Raw genomic sequence first — 20,517 nt, forward strand, 5'->3', positions numbered from 1 at the left:
AGGGGAGTTAATATCTATTCTTCTCAAGCTATTTCAAAAAATACAAGAGGAAGGGAAACATCCAAATCCATTCTGTGAGGCCATTATCACTCTGATACCAAAGCCAGATACAGACGCCACAAAAAAAAAAGAGTACAGGCCAGTATCTCTCATGAATATAGATGCAAAATCCTCATAATATTAGCAAACCATATCCAACAATGTATTTAAAAGATCATACACCATGATCAAGTGGGATTTATTCCTGGAATGCAAGAGTGGTTCAATATCCACAAAATAATCAAAATGATATGGCACATCTGTAGGACAAAGTATAAAAACTGTATGACCATTTCAATAGATAAAGAAAAAGCATTTGACGAAGTATAGCATCCCTTCATGATTTAAAAACAAAAACAAAATCTCTGCAAAATAGGTCTAGAGGGAACACATCTCAACATAATAAAGGTCTTGTATGAGCAAACATCATACTCAATGGGGCAAAACTAAGAGCTTTCCCCCTAACATCAGCAACAGGGATGTCCACACTCACCACTTTCATTCAATGTAGTACTAGAAGTCCTAGCTACAGCCTTTAGACAAAAAGAAATGAGAGGCATTCAAATTGGTAAGGAAGGAGTAAAACTATTTGCAGATGACATCATACTACACATAGAAAACCCTAAATATCCCACCAAAAATCTACTAAAATTGGCCAATGAATTCAGTAAAGTCCAAGGACACAAAATCAATGTATAGAAATCTACTGCATTACTATACACTAATAACGAAGCAGAAGGTGAGATTAAGACAAAAATCCCGGGGCGCCTGGGTGGCGCAGTCGGTTAAGCGTCCGACTTCGGCCAGGTCACGATCTCGCGGTCCGTGGGTTCGAGCCCCACGTCGGGCTCTGGGCTGATGGCTCAGAGCCTGGAGCCTGTTTCCGATTCTGTGTCTCCCTCTCTCTCTGCCCCTCCCCCGTTCATGCTGTCTCTCTCTGTCCCAAAAATAAATAAACGTTGAAAAAAAAAAAATTAAAAAAAAAAAAAGACAAAAATCCCATTCACAATCATACCATAACAATAAAGTACCTAGGAATAAATTTCAATGTGAAAGACCAGTACTTGGAAAACTATAAAACACTGATGAAAGAAATTCAAGACAACACAGAAAAAGGCAAAGACATTCCTTGCTCACAGGTTCCAAGAAAAAAAAAATCGTTAAAACATCTGTATTACCAATGCCATCTACAAATTTAATTCAATTGCTATCAACATACCAACAGCATTTTTCACAGAACTTGAATAAACAATCCTAAAAATAGTATAGAACCACATACACACACACATACACACAAAACCTCCAATAGCCAAAGCAATCTTGAAAATGAAAAACAAAACTGGAGTTATCAAAATTCCAGAGTTCAAATTATATTACACAGTGGTAGTAATTAAGAGTGCAGGGGCACCTGGCTGGCTCAGTCAGTAAAGCATCTGACTCTTGATAACAGGGTTCTAAATTCAAGCCCCATATTGGGTATAGAGAGGACTTTAAAAAATAAAATATTAAAAATAAAATAACACAGTATAGTACTGGAATAAAAATACACATAGATCAATAAAACAGAAAACCCAGAATTAAATGCACAATTACATGGCCAATTAATCTTTGACAAAAGAGGAATGAATATACATACAAGGGGGAAAAGACAGTCTCTTCGATAAATGGTATTGGGAAAACTGGACAGATATATGCAAAAGAATGAAAACGGACCACTTTCTTTCACAATATACAAAAGTAAATTCAAATGGTTTAAAGACCTAAATGTGAGTCCCGAAGCCCTAAAAAACACTTCAAGAGAGGGCAGGCAGTAATCTCTCTGACACTGACCATAACAACAGTTTTCTAGATATATCTTCTGAGGCAAGGGAAGAGCAAAAAATAAACTACTTGGACAACATCCAAATAAAAGGTTTCTGCACAGTGAAGGAGACAATCAACAAAACTACAAGTCAACCTACAGAATGGGACAAAGTGTTTGCAAATGACATCTGTTAAAGAGTATCCAAAATATAAAAAGAACTTAGAAAACTCAGCAACCGAAAAATAAATAATGCATTTAAAAATGGCAAGACATGAACACACATTTCTCCAAGGAAAACATACAGATGGCCAAGAGACACATGTAAAGATGCTCAACACCACTTATCATCAGGGAAATGTAAGTCAAAACTACAATAAGGTATCACCTCAAACTTGTCAGAATGGTTAAAATCAAAAACACAAAAAACATCAAGTGTTGACAAGGACGCAGGAAAAAAAGAAGCCTCATGCACTGTTGGTAGAAAAGCAAACTGGTGCAGTCACTCTAGAAAACAGTATGGAAGTTCCTCAAATTTAAAAAAGAACCACCCTATGATCCAGTAATCACACAGCTGGGTATCTACCCTAAGAATACAAAAACACTAATTCAAAGGTATGCACGGACCCCTATGTTTATTGCAGCATTATTTACAGCAGCCAAACTATGGAAGCAGTCCAAGCGTCCATCAACTGACAAATGGATAAAGAAGTGGTACATACATGCAGTGGAATATTAGCCATAAAGAAGAATGTAATCTTTCCATTTGCAAAAACATGGATAAATCAAGAGAGTATAAATAAGTTAGTCAGAGAAGGGCAAACACCACATGACTTTAGTCATATGTGGAATTTAACAAAACAAGGGGAAAAAAAAGAGACAAACCAAAAAACAACTCTTAATTCTACAAAACCAACTGATTATTACCTGAGGGGAGCTGGGAGGGAAGAATGGCTGAAATAGGTGAAGGGGATTCATCATGATGAAAAAGAAGGATTTAAAAAGTAAATAGAACACAAAAACATATATATAAATACAGAATCACTACGTTGTACACCTGAAACTAATATGTCGATTATACCTCAATTTAAAAAAAGCAGACAACACACACACACACACCATGGAGTCTCAGTTTCTAAAACTGGACTTCCATTAATTTTCCAAGTGGCAAGAAAGCAACCCAACTTAACCACAAAAATCTACTCTCCTTAAGATCAACACATACAAATCCACAAAACAGCTTTCTTTGAAATTCATCTGACATTATCACATTTATGTTGACTAACTTACATTAGCCAAACTAAGAGTGAAACCTGAATTAGAATGCCAACACATTAATAAGGATATATATTAGTATCCAAAGTCTGCAATGCTTTTTATTAGTGGGACAACCCATTTCCTTCCTAGAGGAGATTTATACTGGCTGCCAGTTTATAATACAGTTTCAATGGGCAGTGAACCCTATCGAGGAACAAGTCATTTTAGGCAGTGTCCTCTACCACAGAAAACTTGAGAAACTTCTCCAACTATGCAGAAGGCTGTGCCAGACTTTGTTCAAATGTATCAGCAGAGGAACTCCCACTCCTAGCCCACCATCACCATGAATCTGAAGAAGCATGGCCAGTGTTTGCCTTGTATTTGACAGTGTTTGTCTTACTTTTCTTGTATTTGTCATTTTAGTTATTCAGCTAAGCCAGATTAACCATTCTTAATGAGTTTCTTTCCTTAGATATTTGGAACCCGAAGTAAGCTTAACGGCAGGGGTTTTTACTTCGTACATAAGACCTGGGAACACATTTTTTTAGACAGCAAAAGAGCAGAGTTGATCTGTAAAGTGTATTTTACAACTTAACTGCCAGGGCTTTATGCCTCCACCACTACCATGGCCACCTAAGTTTTCTTAGAGCAATATTTCTTTTAAAAACTCTGGTCATACATAAATCAATAGTTACATAAGGCGCTAGTACCCTTGATCTCAGTTCCTTGTTAGTATGCTGAGGGGCAAAAAAAAAAGCTCTCTTCAAATTGTAAATCTTTGGTTTAATAAACTTCTATTCCCTCTACAAGGCCAAAAGCAAAGTTTCAAAATCCTAGAAACATTTTTAATCAACTTCTGAAAGACTCTTGTTCCTAATACAACCTACCAAGTAGTAGTTTTGTTTTAAACCCAAATGCACAGATCCAAACGACCAGCTGTATCATCTTAATAGACGTGGCATATAAACATGTATAAACATACATAGGTTTATACATACACATGCAATGTTTAATGGAAATATATGCACATACAACTGACTGATAGACTTTGTCCAGATAGAGCCATAGCCAACGTCTCCCAGATTTGGGAAGGTTCAGAGAGTCTTTTGAATGTCATTTAATAATTAAGAAATGTCAGGGTGCCTGGGTGGCCCAGTCAGTTGAGCATCTGACTCCTGTTTTTAGCTCAGGTCATGATCCCGGGGTCTGTGCTAGGCTCTGCACTGAGCACGGAGCCTGCTTAAGGTTCTCTCTTCCCCCTCCACTGCTGGCACTCTCCGCCTCCCAACACACACACACACACACACACACACACACACACACACACACACACAAAGATATTTCAATGGCCTACCAGAACTTGACTAAACTAGAAAAAAATATTTTCCCAATGTCACCTGAATTGAAAACAATCCTGAGTCTCAGTCAACTCACAATACAGACTCTCTGAAGGTCCCCTCTAACTTTTCAGTCATTTAAGAACAGGTGCTTTAATATGTACCATGTTGTTTAAAAAGTAAAACAAAACAAAACAAAAAAACAAAAAAAAAAAAACAACTCAGGGTGCCTAGGTGGCTCAGTCAGTTAAGCATCTGACTGCAGCTCAGCTCATGACCTCACCACTCAGTGAGTTTGAGCTGGTGTCAGGCTCCATGCTGACAGCTCAGAGCCTGGAACCTGCTTTGGATTCTGTGTCTCCCACTCTCTCTCTCTCTCTCTCTCTCTCTCTCTCTCTCTCTGCCCCTCCCCTGTTTGCTCTCTCAAAAATAAAAATTAAAACATTAAAAAAAAAAATGGGGGGGGGGAACTCCCGTGAGTTGACCTTAGAAGCTAAGGATCTCATCACCACAAAGTGCAGTCTTCCTCTCAACTCCTCTATGGCCATGGAACCTTCACTCAGCCATTGGCTGTGCTGAGTCAGAAAATAAGCTTCAAGTATTTTGATAGTGAGCTAGGAGTTTAACTGTTTCTTTTTAAGGTTGCACCAGTTGTTTTTATTTTGTTTTGTTTTGAGCTGTCTACCCCACCTTCCGAAGCATCCTGTACCTCTGATTCCTGAAACATTCCAAGATCTGGGGACTTCAACCAACTTGCTTCTCCACAGCTGTTCCCATTTTCTTGGGGACTGTTAAGTCTGATTGATTACCATCCTGTTCTTCCAATGTTTTGTTGTCATCTTTTATCTACTCCAGCTCTTCTTACATTCATTTTCCCTTGTGTGACTATACTGTTTTTAGTCTCTTTGGGTGGATAAATACAACAGTGAAAATAATGCCATTTAAACCTGTATTTAACTAAAACAAAGATGAGCCACATTTCTTTACATTTCCCTATCCCAATTTAAGAGCTGTGGACCAGACTTCAGAGGTGAAGTCTCTCGTATGCCATAGTTTTTTATCAGTTCAAAATTCCAAAGGACAGATCAAACTATGAGGGTCATTTTTCAGTCAGTGAGTATCTTTAATTTCATAGTCAAGATCAACTAATAAAGACTATTCACAACAACCTCTCTATTTTTTTTTTCAACGTTTATTTATTTTTGGGACAGAGAGAGACAGAGCATGAACGGGCGAGGGGCAGAGAGAGAGGGAGACACAGAATCGGAAACAGGCTCCAGGCTCTGAGCCATCAGCCCAGAGCCCGACGCGGGGCTCGAACTCACGGACCGCGAGATCGTGACCTGGCTGAAGTCAGACGCTTAACCGACTGCGCCACCCAGGCGCCCCAACAACCTCTCTATTAATGAGATGGAAAAAGCTTGAGAAAATAGTCTTAACTTCTGCGAGACAAATGAACTTTGAAATCAAATTAGAGGGCAAGGAGAGCTGACACTATCCTAAAATAATCTAGATGATTGACAGTGGTGACACCCAATTACATCTTTTCTGATCTGATGCATTAGAGTGATGCTTCCCCTTTAATATGTGGTAAGCATGCATCATTTTGCCAAAGAGCAAAACGTAAGAATTTCATACAACATTTTATGCTTCCATCTCCTTTCCTTAATTGAACTTGCATAATTCAAGAGGATGAAATAACCTAGGCTTTTTAACACCATGCTCTAAGAAGTCTATTAGCAGTCAAGAGAATGCCCTTCCTTTAGCAAATGGCTAAGAAGCACCCATACCTAAACCCCTGTAATGCAAGATTTCCAAGGATTTCCTGAAACACACCCCAAATGCAATCATCCCTTAAGTTCTTCAGGCATTTTAATAGTGACAAAAATAATCTCCAATGGATTTCAAAATGGAGGTTTCTTTAGTTACTATTAGAATTTTATCACTGCTGTTAGCAATACAAAACACATGTTCCTCATCTTCCATTAAAAAAGGCATTCCCAGAATATTTTTACTTCAAAAGATTTTTCCAGTAACCACCTATCTCAGTCTACCCCAGAAGATGCAAACGTGCTGATGTTAATTTGCTTCATAGGAAAGAAAACTGAACGTACAAGAGACTATATTCCCTTATACCCAGTTATTAAGCAATTAGGTTCTGCTGGCCAAAATCCATTATGTCCCTTAATATAACCTACATAAAGGAGTTATGTTGTCACGGGGTCTAACATACTGTAGTACTGTAGTTACATGATTCATACACAGAGAAAAGGTGGGCTACAAGAGTAGGGAAAGCACCTGAACTGTTTCCATGTTTGTTTGAGGTTCAGATGTGACCACTGGCCTGATTACCCTAATCAAGGGTGGTTATGACTCTTCACGCTTCCATAACCATATCCAACACAACTTTGGGCCCTTTGGCTTCTGTGGTGTGTGCAAGCATGATGGGACAGGAAGAAGAGCTTTGCTGGGTAATAGGCTAACAGCCTTGAATTAGCAGCAACTCATTAGCTTGGTCTTCATGAAAGCCACCTGCAAAGGATATACTAAAATAACGTTATCCTTCTTGAGACACAAAGGACTCACTTCAAGGTTTAACATCCCATCACAGCACCACACTGGCTTCAACCCATAGCAACTCATCTAGGGACCTGTGCAACTGTCCTGCTTCCTACCCCTCCAGACTCACCCCACGCTCAATCATACTACTATGCGCTAAAACAATTAACAAACCCCCTCTCCATCTCACTACTGCGCCTCTAGTCCTCACTCCAATTCCACACGTATTGGCCTTAATTTCGCACCCTTAAATCTATATCCACCGGTGAAAGCCTTGGATTAAGTTTTGTCCCTCCGTCCACCTTCAGCACTTCGTAATTAACATAGGATCTTAAGAGATATTCATTTAATGTACATGAATGGATAAAGTGAACAAAGGCCCGTGAAGTGAGATGTGTGAGTAAAACTCCAATCCACGCATGCACGGAGAGCACAAAACATTAACAGAGATTGAGAAAGAGGCAGACGGGCAGGGAGACTCCTGAAAGAGCTTGTCATTAGGCCCCAGTGGGGCCACTGTCAAAACTAAATGCCTTTTCGTTCCAACCCATGCTCTCCTTAGTCCAGCTCCAGGAGCCGGGCTCCCCACCACCACGTCGACGGCCCGGGCACCGAAAGGGGTCTGTGGGGCAGCCCCCTCTTGCGTGCAGGTCTGTTAGAGGATCAGAACCACCGGTCCCTGAATTGCAGGGGAGGACGCAGCCCAAGCCAGGGATTGAGCGGGCGGAGTCGGCCCCGCAGTCCGCCGAGAGAAGGCGCCAGCGCGAAAGCAGCACGAGGGGCAGGAGCCGCGGGCCGCCCTAGGCGGGCCGCACCAGGAGCGGAAGGCCGGGCCGGGGACCGGGGGTGCGCCTTGCGTCGCATTACCTCTCCAGGGCCTGCAGCGTGTAGCTGATGAGCGGCCTCTCCAGGACGGGACAGAACTGCTTCGGGGTGGGGATGCCCATGCGCTCCCCACTACCCCCCGCCGGCAACACCGCAGCCACTGCGGGAGCGCGGCGCGCAGCTGGCCGAGCCTCGGCCCGGGCCGCGTTCGGCGTAGAGGCCGAGGGTGTCTGGTCCGCGCCGAGAGAGTCGCACAAGCGAGGCCGCGGCGCGGCGGGCCTGGGCTCCATGGCGGCGGGCGGCGCGGCCGGCCGGCCAGCCAGGTTCGCCCCGGGCCACAGCGCCCCGCTGCGCTCGGGCGCTCGGCTGGGGTCACCGGGAAGATCGGGGGGGAGGGCAGAGGAGGCCTGACGGCGCCCACCGGAGCCGCGGAGTCCGGGCCGCTGCGTGTCCCCAGGGGACGCTCCAGCTGCCGAGCTTCCTCCTTTGGCGTCCGCGGCCTCAGCGACGAGCCCAGCGCCCCCGGCCGGGCTGCGTTTTCGCGCCTCCTCGCTTGTCTGGCGGGCCCAGCGGTCGCCTCGGGTGGAAGTGTCAGCCCTCCGTAGGAACCTACGGGTCCCATTAAACTTAACAGTTTTGCGTAGGCTGTAGAGGTCAGGACTCACCCCCAGTCCCTCTCCCCTTAAGGATATTTGGATTCAGGTCACAGGAGGGGACAGAAAGACCTCGATTTCTGACTTTGATTAAGCTCGTAAGATTTCCTGGTTCCACCTGGAAAAAGACAGGTGGCCGGGCAGTGTTATGAAATATTAACCCAAACTGCCACGGATCCCAAATTTGTCTGCAAATTGGAACTACCTGGGGAGCTCAGAAATTGCTGACACCTATGTTCCACGCTCAGAGACTGGGATTTAAGTAGTCTGGTGTGTGGCCTGAGTTTGGGAATGTTTTTAAAGACCCCCAGGTAATTCTAATGAGCAGGCACGTTTTGGACCCACAGAGCCAAAGCAGTAATACTAATAATTGCTGAACAAGCGACACACATTAGCTCATTTAATCTACAGGAGAACCCAGCTATTACTGGGGTTTTGTTGGTTTGGGTTTTTTGTTTTGACACAGATAAAGAAAAAAGGTTGTAATGTTTAAGTAACCTGTGTAAAATTACACCTCTAACGGCAGAACTGCCGTAAGGCCCTTGCACAGAAGCAGAGCCAGAGTTGAAGAATTCCAGGCCTGGAGGTATACTGCCCTTAGTACTATTCTTGCTGGCAATGTTTACCATAAAAATGTATCGAAGTATTTGGAATGTCAGAGCCCATCGTATTAGGTCCCTGGAATGTAAGCTCTAGGAGAGTCGGGTTTTTACTTTTTTGGTGTGGGTTCTATGTCCAGCACCTGGAATATAATAGAAGCTTAAAAAATATTCAATCAGTTCATTCAATACATAAGTTAATGATAATTGAAGTATATACTAATAAATATTTTCTAATTCATATTTATCAATCTTCAACCAACAATAGTTAATACAAGATTCATAAAAATTGAATCTTTTAAGCGCTGAAAATATTATCAGTTTATAATATCCCATCCAACTCAGTATTTTCACTAATTTTTCCCAATTGAGATTAAAGCATACACAATTAAAATATGATTTTCCCATCTGTTTTTATCAGTGATTGAGCATGTTTTTAATATATTCAATGTAACTGTATTTTCAATACTCAAGTTTCAATGCAGAAGTACTTTCAATACAAAAGTAACAAAAAATTACTGTTATTATAATTAATGTTTAACTCCGTTACAGTTTCAGTTTGTCAGATCATTGACTCTTAGCTGAAAAATAACCACCATAATACACCTGACTTTGTACCATCACCACCACACCTGTGTCTGGCCTGTACTAGGAATTCAATTAATACCTGTTGACTGGATGGATAAATGAATAAAGGAATCTATACAGAGGCAGGAAAACGAATCAAATAATTGTTCCAATTAATATTGATCTTAAACTTCCCTTTTTAATCTAACAGTGGAGTTAAAGCTAGTTTTCATTTTGTTAATCTTCAGCAAAAAAAAAGCGTAGTAATAAGTCTTAATTGCTATATAATTATACATAAATCTTAATAAATTTTAACAATAATCTTGTTTTATTGATTTGATTGTTTTAGAGCAAAGATATTAATTTTGCTGTTTGCTATGAATCCTTAGATCTTTTATACTTTATGTTAACAACATTTAAGACTTGTATTGAAAGAAAAGGACAGACTGTTCATTTGTCTATCACAGTATGGGAAACATTTTTCTGTATCTTTTTATATAGGTAATTAGTTTCTTATTATGCGTACTTTGGGTAAAAGATATAGTTTCCATGTAATTTTATACCAAGTTGTAACAGCCACATTACGAAAATACTTTCTCTGAAATGAGTAGCTAAAAGTGCATACCTTGGAAAGTAAGATCCTCTGTGACCCGTTCGTTGGTAATAACCAGTCTGTGATATCAGTTGAAAAGTTTAGAAAAAACAAATCCCAAATGCATTACAATGCAGGGCATGCAAAGGGGAAAGTTCTGGAGTGGTTTTTGATCTGGGTTTCTGTGGTACGTAATACTGGCTTCCCAAAGCCGCCCATGTTCTAATCCCTGAAACCTGTGAATATGTTACCTGACCTTATATAAAAGGAACATTTCAGCTGTGATTGACTTAAAAATCTTGAGATGGGGAGCAGAGCCGGGATCATGCAGGTGTGCCCAATGTAATCACAAGTGCCCTTATCAGAGAGTGATCAGAATTTAAAAAGTACGAGGATGAAATTGTAGGTGAGAGTAATACAGAGCTATAAGTCAAGGATTCCAGGAATTTCTAGAAACTGGATAAAGGAAGGAACCAAAGTCTTCAACTAGAGATTCCAGAAGAATATAGCCCAGCCAATACATTTTGAAATTTCTCACATCTACAACACTAAGATAATAAACTTGTATCGTTGGGCACCAGGTGGCTTAGTCGGTTAAGCGTCCGACTTTTGATCTCCACTCTGGTCTTGATCTCACAAGTTGTGAGTTCAAGGACACATAGGACTCTGTGCTGACAGCTCGACGAAGCCTGCTTGGGATTCTGTCTCTCCTCTCTGCCCCTTCCCTGCATGTTTCTCTCTCTCAATCTCTCTCTCTCAAAATAAATAGACAAGCTTTAAAAAATAAATTGTATTGTTTTAGGCCACTAAATTTGTGATTTGTTATAACAACCATAGGAAACTAAAACAATTTCATACACAGGAAAACCTTCAAATTTACATGTTAACCTTAATTTCCAAATGAAGTTACACATAATTAGAAATATATTCATGTGACTAACGAAAGAAAAGACTGTTCATTTGACTTCACTTATGTCCCATAACTACACCCACAGTGCACTATGATTTTTAAAATACCCTTTATCCTATGAATAATGAAATGTGTTTCATTGTACTGTGACTGTTCAAAGCATAGCTTTGTTAAATGTATGCCACAATTTTATAAACTCACTTTGACATGTCTTTTTTTAATGCTTATAGAAGTGCCCATTAAATGGAAGTGGCTCTCATCTGTATATCTGAAAGACCCAAAACTACCTTTTGTTGTTTGTTTCTACATGTCAGTGTACCCTGGGAGATTATCTTGGGGATATTATTATTATTACTGAATTTTAGATCAAGCTGAAGTTTATTTTTTTTTTACTGTTAACTCAAGTATAATTGTCACTGCCAGTCATTCCCCTCCTCCCCAAACACACTTACTATTTAATAGCTATTCTAGAGGTTACTTGGGGTGTTGCTCACAAATGCTAATGAACAGCTTAATGGTGTACCCTTTAATTCTGTTGGAATAGGAGCCAAACAAAATATATAATTGTTCTACCAAGGGCCAGCCCCAACATTTGTGTCAGCCTATGAATTCTGTTTTGCCATTGTGTCTTATGAAAATGCTACAGTCTATTAACCCCTGACCTTTACCTCATTTTTATATGTAAGAAAAATGATGCTCCACAATGAGGTCTTTCTGTGGGTAATTCAAACTAAACACCACATGACAACAAGATTATCATCTTTCATTTTCTCAATATATCTTACAAAGTTAATTATCAACTGTCACAACTGTCTACTTTGTTTTTCCTATTACAGCTAAAAAAGGAAACAATGATGAATCGCCTTAGGACTGAATGATAAAGTTGACATCATTAATATTACTAAAGTTTAACTTGTCATAAGAATCAGTTGTGGACAATTGTGAACATATACAGTGTTTCTTATGTATTTTATATAATGTCATTTGCATATTATATATTATATAATAATCTTAGAAAACATATTATTGGCACCTTATGACAGAAAATTAGATTCAGTAGACCTGCAGTATGTCCAGAAATCTGCCTTTTTTAATATGCTTCCTTAGTTGATTCCAATGTTAAGCGTGAAGCAGACTTAAATACACATTGAATTAAAAAAAGAATGACACCCAATTCACTTTATATTCAGTGCATTTAATTTCAAGACCTAAAGCAAAAGGCATGTAGTATATTAAACATGCCACATAAAAATTGCATAAGAAATCCATTAAAACAGTTATGTCTTATTTCCTTGTTAATTTAAAAGGAGGAAAACACAAGGAAAAAATATTTAAGTACCGGGGAAAAAGAGACGTTTTAGAGAAATAGAGAAATGAATCATCCCCTTGTATTTCTACAGAACTGTCATTTAAAAACAAATCACCTCTGAGAGCCCCAAAAGCCATATCTTGGATCACAACTTAAGCAGAATTGAAATTGTTCCCTGGAATTCTGCTTCTGTGCATAGAACTAAAGGGCATGGTTCTACTGTCGGATGCCACACAACTTCAGAAACTAAAAGAGGGGAATGACTTCTATGCAGAAGGAATGTGGGAGGGGTGATGTCTTTGAAAGTTTGTTTAGAAAACAAATGACTAGTCTAGAATTGGTGGTGGCTAGTTTTCATAATCTGTTGAAGGGAAGAATAATCAGAATCATCAAAGAAAGAACAGTTAGAAAAGGAAGATTTGCTTTTGTGCAAGGTCAGATATTGGCAGCAGCTATCCCTATGCATTTTAACTACAACTCAGTACTAAAACAAGATTTAAAGAAGAAAAGAAATGCTTCCAGAAAATGCAGTCATTACTGTCTTCTGCACAGTAAGAAAGGAAGAATGTGGATATTTGAATGTGACATTATGACCACAACCACCATCACCATGCAAAGCACAGAATCAATATAAGAAGTGAATTGTCCAATAGAGTCTGAATATGGGACATCGTTGCCTAATAATACTTTAACCATGACGATAGCAAATCTTGACCTTAATGGATCAAAAGGGACTATGGTGGGGTAGAGGTACAGAGAGGCCAATGGGATAGCTGGCATGAAGAGAGAGAGAAGACTGAGAGGTAATACAGTCTCTTCAGTGACATCCAACAGATGTGAGGATGTAAAAAAGTTTCTAATTTTTATAAAAAATAAAATTAAATCAAAAAGTGCTTCATTGTTCTCTAGCATGGGTATTCACTGGGCTAACGAAGAAGGAGGACAGGGAGGAGGAGGAAGAGAAGGAGAAGGGGGAGAAGGAGAAAAGGAAGAAGAAAAGGAAGAGGAAAGACAAGAAGGAGGAGAAGGAAACATGAAGAGGAGGAGGGAAAAGAGGACGAGGACAAGAAGAACACAGAATTTGGACAGTGCTGGAAATTCTAGTTAAGAGAACAATAGACAGGCTTGGACAAGAAGTGCTTAGTGGTAACAGAAAGACAATGTTTCATGTAGAAGTAACTTGTGGCAGATCGTAAAGAGGTGGAAATTAGGTCACTGTTGTTTATGCTGTATGTGAATAGAAATAACTTAAATAGAAAAATTAAATATTTCCATTTGTGACCATGGCTACCACTAATTGGTTTAAGACGTAAGTGAAAGAATGGATAAATGAAAAAAGGTTAAATGTGCCAATGGCTATAAACTTAAATGCATGAAGACCAATTTTCACTTAGTCTTCAGAAACATCTGAATGCTTAAAACTACTCCCAAATGAAAAAGTTTCAATTTTAAGTTTGCACTAACCCTCCTCACCCCAACTTCATATTTCTTCTACCTCTCCTATCCTGCTCCTTAAAAGAACTCAGGACTTTGACAAAAGATTAAAAAGAAAAACACTTCCCCTTTTTGTCAAATCTTTCTTTAACAATTATTCTATCCTAACTTCAAAAATACATATGATTATTATTAGCTGCTATGGTACAATAATAAAAATATGCACAAACTAACCAGCACTGGTCCTGGGCAAATGTTCACATTTCTGTTTGTCTTTGGCCCTCCTGGCATCTTGCCTTCCTGACCCTTTTCCCTTTTTCTCCCATCTCCTGAATTGGGTGTCTCACTACCAGCTCTGCTGACCAGTAGTTCATCTGTGGCTTTCACCTGTGGAGTTAACTCTACTAGTCCAGAGAAGAACAAGTAGCTCCATCGTGTTAGAGGGTTCCATTTTTGAACTTGTCTCATTGCCTAGAACTGCCTTAGTGTTCACAGGGTGTACCTACCTTCTGGAAACCTTCTTCTTGAACTCCACACCCATTGACCTAGGTCCTAGGACTGACCTCTGCTTAGAATTCCACATCTCTTTGACATAAGGTGGAAGAGAACCCCAGTTTGACTGGAAGAGCTTTAGTAACCAGAAGGCTGATCTCCATTTAATGGATGGATAACTTCTCTGAAAAAATTAATCACATAAAAACAGATGTAATCACAGTGCTAGGCCTGTGAATTCTGATGCCTGGATCTCCCTGGAATATTCTGTAACCTGGCCTTAATTTATTTCCCATTTCCACTGGCTGCTGCTAACATCTGGGATTATTCGAGTTATGACACTAAGGCCCTTCTACCCAACTAAACCTGTATTTCAAAGTGATGAAAATCCAACCAACTCTTTTATCCTGGGGAATAGCAACTAATAAAAGCTGAGATATTTCCATTTCAGTAAATATCAGAATCATAATCTAAAAACATGATATTGTATCTCTGGAAATTCCCAAGGCCTGGAAATAATAGCAAGTCAAGAAATAAACCATACACATGAAGCCAGTGAGAGTCTAATCTTAAAAATGGTACACTTTCTAGTCCTTATTTTGAATGGATGGTCAAACATAAGTGTGCTATGTTATTGCTAAATCATATTAAAGTCTGAAGAACAAGAATTATGTTTTATAACTTTCTTAACCTTTTTTTCTAGGTGTCTATTGATTTACAACAAACCATTCCAAAACTTAGTGTCTTAAAATAACACCATTTTATTTCTCTCAATTCTGTGGGCCAGGAATTTGGGGTGGGCTGAATGAAAGCAGCTCATCTCTCTTTCCTTTAGGGTTGACTGGGGAAGTTCAACTGAGGCTGGAGAAGGATCCAAGATGGACTCATTCATATGTTTAGGGCCTTGGAGCTGGCTACTGGCTGGGCATCTCATTTCTCTTCGCGTGATCTTTCTCCAACAAGATACCCTGGCCTTCTTTCTATACCAGATGGGTTCTAAAAAATCAAAAGTAGATTCTACTAGGCCTCTTTTTTTTTAATATTTATTTATTTGAGAGAAAGAGAGAGCACGTGTGCGTGTATGTGTGTGTGTGTGTGAGAGAGAGAGAGAGAGAGAGAGAGAGCAGGGGAGGGGCAAAGAGAAAGGGAGAGAGAGTATCCAAAGCAGGCTCCTTGCTGTAAGCACAGAGGCAACACAGGGCTCAGGCCTTGATCTTGTAATTCATGAGTTCAAGCCCTGAATCCAGCTCTATACTGACAGCTCGGAGCCTGAAGCCTGCTTCGGATCCTGTGTCTTTCTCTCTGTGTCCCTTCTCCACTCATGCTCTGTCTCTCTCTCTTACTCTCTATCTCTCTCTAAAATAAACGTTAAAAAAAAAGTGTCAATCGCTTAACTGACTAAGCCACCTAAAATCAAGAGTCAAACACTTAACTGACTGAGCCACCCAGGCGCCCCTCCACTAGGCCTCTTGACTCTATGTCCAGGACTGGCATAGCATTACTTCTGTCTCATTCTATTGGTCAGAAGAAGTCACAAAACCAGCCCAAATTCAAGAAGAGGGGAAATGGCTCTATACCTTGAGGCAAAGAATAGCACACACAGGGAATGGGGGAATTAGTAATGACCATCTTTGCAGACAATCTTCTATAGGCAGCAATCACCCATTTGAGGGATTCACATGTCTTTAGATTAGAGCAACATCTACTCAGATTTACAGACCCCATAGATTCCTGGCCACACCAGGGCAGAGGATTCAAAGAGTAATTTCTAAAAGAGAAAGTGGTCAAAGAAATGCACAGTGATGTGTATGGCCCTATCTTCTCTCTGGAATTTGTTTCTACAGATTATACTATAAGCTATCAATAACTGTCCACAACCCTGTTCTTTGCCCTCATAAAAGCCAAAACTAGGGCTGATATTAGCAAAGTGTGTATATGTCTAAGAAATTGTTTCTGCTACGAAAGGTCCTATTGTTACATATACCAAGTGATCGTCCAAAAACTGATTTCCAAGATGTGACAACCTTTGGGTCTCTCTTATAAGTGAAGGTTTCCTCAGAACTATACTGTGTGCGCTAGCATTTTATTACAGGGAAAAATGGTAGTGGTCCCAGTTCTTCATTGTTTATGTTTTCTTTCAATTTTTGAATTTCAATCACAAGTGTTAAATTCAACTTTAATCATTTAAAACTATTTCAAATGATGTTCCTAATTCAGAATTCAATAAAACTAAAACTATGAGGACGTAATTGCAATAACAGCAATGAAAAACACAATTCTTTGAAAGTCTATAAACGATTTGAAAAGTGACTTTTCTTACTCCAAAATTGAAAATTGTAAGCTCTGTTACAATTTGTGCTGGTCATTTATTCTACAAAAGAGCCATTTCTACAAAAATTATATGGACTTTTATTTTCTTCACCTACAAGTTATAGACTCAGCCAACCAGGGATTTCTGAATGCTAAACGTACACGATCTTGGAAAGGGAGCCAAAGCGTCCAATATCCATTACAGAGATACAAACTTGTTTCAACAGAATGAAACATTCTGGTTCCCATTTTCTTTTTTTTTTTATAAATAACACCTTGGTGGTAACACTTGGAGAAAAATAATGCAGTTGCCTAATTTTTTCATATGGACATGGGGTCCTGTTTCAACTACCCTGTTTGTCTGAATCAGGCCTCTCTTTTGAAATCATGTATGCCATGATTAAGCAGTTTTGGGAGTATTCTCTCCAGTTCCAAATTTTGCAAAGAGTAAGTGACACGTTTATACGTAAATGTGTCAGCCAGAAAACAGTGGAAGTATCAACAGATAGGGAAATCAGATGGTGTGGGAGAGGCACGTAACTTTTTCTGCCTATGTATTTAAACTTCTGATCCCACGGCAAGTGGAAGCAGAGACCCCCATAGTAATAACAGCAACTAAGGCAAAGGCAGCTGATAAGCTGGAAACTTGAGAGGTTAAAAGCAGGTCCAGGGCCTTCTTGGAACATAATATAGATTAGTAGCTCTCAGACAGGCTACCCATCAAAATCGTCTGTAGGGTTTTTACTGGTGCAAATGCTGAATCAGATACTGAGGTGAGAGCTTGGAAGTTCTTATTCTCAAGAGCCCCTCTGTAGGCAGTCGCTATACTCGACTATATACAACGAAAATTGTATATAATTTTTCGAAAATCTGGCCTGGCTTGCATAATGGATTGAGCACTGAATCAAGGGATAGGTGCACCTTTCCTCTGTGGTTCTATAGACTTGATGAATAATTATAGTTAACTATATGGATTACATGCAAGACACAGTATTATGTGCTTATATCAATAATGCTTTCAGACCTCACAGCTGCTTTTATGAAACAAAGCTTATCACTGCTGTGCTGCCTTTTTACTGATGCGGAACCTAAAATTAGTGACTTGACAAAAGAAGTGGTGGGCTATAAAAAAATTAAAAATAAATAAAAAAAAAGAAGTGGTGGGCTATAATGCCAGGTCTGTCTAAACTCTGCTGACCTCTGAAGGAGAAGCCAAAGTTTTCAATTTGTGTTCAGTATTCTTCATAGTGCGGTTTGGTTCCTACTACCAATCTTGACAAAAGGCGATGATAAACATTCACTTCAGTGAACGGTGAGCAGTATCTCCCACAGCAAACACTCCTGGATACAATGAGATGAGCTAAGCAAAGAAGGCATTGAAAACTACAATATGCCTTAGAAATCAAGATTTCTTTTCGTCACGAATGATGGCTCTTACGTTGTCATTCTAGAGCACAAATTACATTTTTTTCCCAAATATTACCACTTCCTCATTTTGATACCAGACTTCAACATTTTCTATTATTTCTTAATTTTCATGTCAAACATTTTCTGACATAAGCCACCACAACTCTCCTTGAACCGAGGTGTAATATAAACAAATTGAAAGTGAGCTCCCTCATATGATGAACTATTCCACCAAATTTCACCAGGACTCCATTTTTAACGGTCTTTGTTGTTGAAATTTGAACAAGTTTTTTAAAAGTGTTTAACGTGTTTGGGGGCACCTCGGTGGCACAGTCAGTTAAGCGTCCAACTTAGCTCGGGTCATGATCTCACGTCTCGTGGGTTCAAGCCCCATGTTGGGCTCTGTGCTGACAGCTCAGAGCCTGGGGCCTGCTTCAGATTCTTTGTCTCCCTCTCTCTCTGCGCTTCCACTGCTCATGCTCTGTCTCTCAACAATAAATAAATGTAAAAAAAAATTAAACATGTTTGTTTTTTCAGAGATCCCTGGTATAAACGCAAAGACATCATTACCCTTTGCAAAAAAACAAAACAAAAACAAAAAACAAAAACAAAAAACAAAAAAAACCATATATATATATATATATATATATATATATATATGGCTTGTCTTAGATTAATCACTTGCCCCAGCATAATACCAATGGAACAAGGCCACTGTTACTAAGCTCCAGGAGACACCAAGCCTAGAAAATATACTGCAAACTTTGCCTCCTAAATTTGGGTAATGCAACGATACAGACAAAAACTTTCATTTATTATTCCATCGCTTGTTGTTAACTAATTTTAGAAGACCGTGAGGGTTTTTGTGTGTGTATATTAGGTTTGGGATTTTACAAAAATGATTTTATATGCCTAACTGGCATGTTTTAGATCCCTCAAAGGATCAATTAAAATTTGCTAATTTTTTTTCTGGTAAAACCTATTCATTGAGCTAATATCTAAAAAAATTGAATTTTAGTCTTACCATAAGTTTGAAGTGGAAAATTGCTTTCTGTGAAGGAAGAGTTTGTTCAAATTATTAAAAAGTAATTAAAATGGAGCTCTACTAAGGAGTTTGTTGTGGGAGAGAAAGTGATCTCCTCTTCATGAATAGTAGCTAAATGTTTTCACGAAGTGGTATAGTTATTGCAACAGCACAAATTATATTAATAGCTGTTTGGGGATTGAAATAAAATGTTACTGTTTCAAAGTTTCCCCTTGTAATTAAGTTTTATGTGATTGTCACATGAATGGAATAAAATCTAACTATTTCTCCTTTTTGTGCTTGTGGGGAAGACATCCTTTTGTTCAAAAATTTTTTAAATTTATTTCTTTATCTGTTTATTTATTTTAGTGAGCGATCAGGGGTGAGGGGCAGAAGGAGAGAGAGAGAGAGAGAGAGAGAGAGAGAGAGAGAATCTTAAGCAGGCTCCATGCTCAGTATGGGGCTTGATCCCATGATCCTTGAGTCATGACCTGAGCTGAAATCGAGACTCCAACACTTGACCGACTGACCACCCAGGTGCCCCCAAAATTTCCTTGCTTATAATCATTAGCACTCAAACTTGTTTTGTTGTCACGTTGTGCTAAAAAGCACAACCTAGAAACAAAGTAAGAAAAGTGAACGTGAAAAACTTGCAACTCTCTACCGTTTGACAGAGACCTTCATGACTGGAGTGTGAAGATCAGATTTTTTTAGAATGTGGATTATTCACTCATAGCTTAAAAGACACCCAGAACTCAATACAATACCACTTTCACTGGACCACCCACCCACATTGACCGCCCCCTTTGCCACTTGTGTATAATCATCTATAATAGTGTACTCCAAAGAAAGGTATGTGGACCCTTAAAGGTGTACAAGATCATCCATTAGGGTACAGAAAGTATATATTAAAGCTTCTATCTGTATTTGTTTAATTTTCATCTTTTAAAAAAATTTTTGCGGGTTTTGCCATGTATTAACATTAGTGTAACAGCAAATGTATACTAGCTAAAATGCTTTTTTTTAATGTCTATTGCTAGTACACTCTCAAAATTTTTTAGTGATGGAAATACAGGTCCAACAAAATTTAGAGCCAATGTTCTATAGCTCTGTACTTATTTTAGTGCTCAAGTAATGACTGAAAGTTCCTGGGCCCTTACCAACTTTTTGACTTTAGGTGAGTTACTAAATTCCTCTATGTGCAAAATAAAACAAATAATGACATATTACAGAGGATGTGGTGATGATTGTACCCTTTTTATGAAGAGTCTTGGAAGAGATAAAGTGCTATTCAAATGTGGGTGAACACCTTGAGAACAGACAATAGTTCATTTTTATATCCCCAAGACTTTTTACAGTGGCCAGCAAATAGAATATGTTCAATAAATATATGAACAAATGA

At 39.2% G+C, this 20,517-nt stretch overlaps 1 protein-coding gene across 1 annotated transcript in view; it reads right to left on the reverse strand.

Annotated features, from left to right (window-relative positions):
- Positions 1–8,108, reverse strand: part of CRPPA (CDP-L-ribitol pyrophosphorylase A) — a 322,296-nt gene extending 314,188 nt beyond the window's left edge. The window contains exon 1 of the mRNA XM_030308046.1: positions 7,861–8,108. Coding sequence (XP_030163906.1) covers positions 7,861–8,108 — 248 coding nt within the window. The remainder of the gene's footprint in view (positions 1–7,860) is intronic.
- Positions 8,109–20,517: the final 12,409 nt, after the last annotated feature.

Source organism: Lynx canadensis, chromosome A2, assembly GCF_007474595.2.
Source record: "Lynx canadensis isolate LIC74 chromosome A2, mLynCan4.pri.v2, whole genome shotgun sequence".
Classification (NCBI taxonomy): Eukaryota; Metazoa; Chordata; class Mammalia; order Carnivora; family Felidae; genus Lynx; species Lynx canadensis.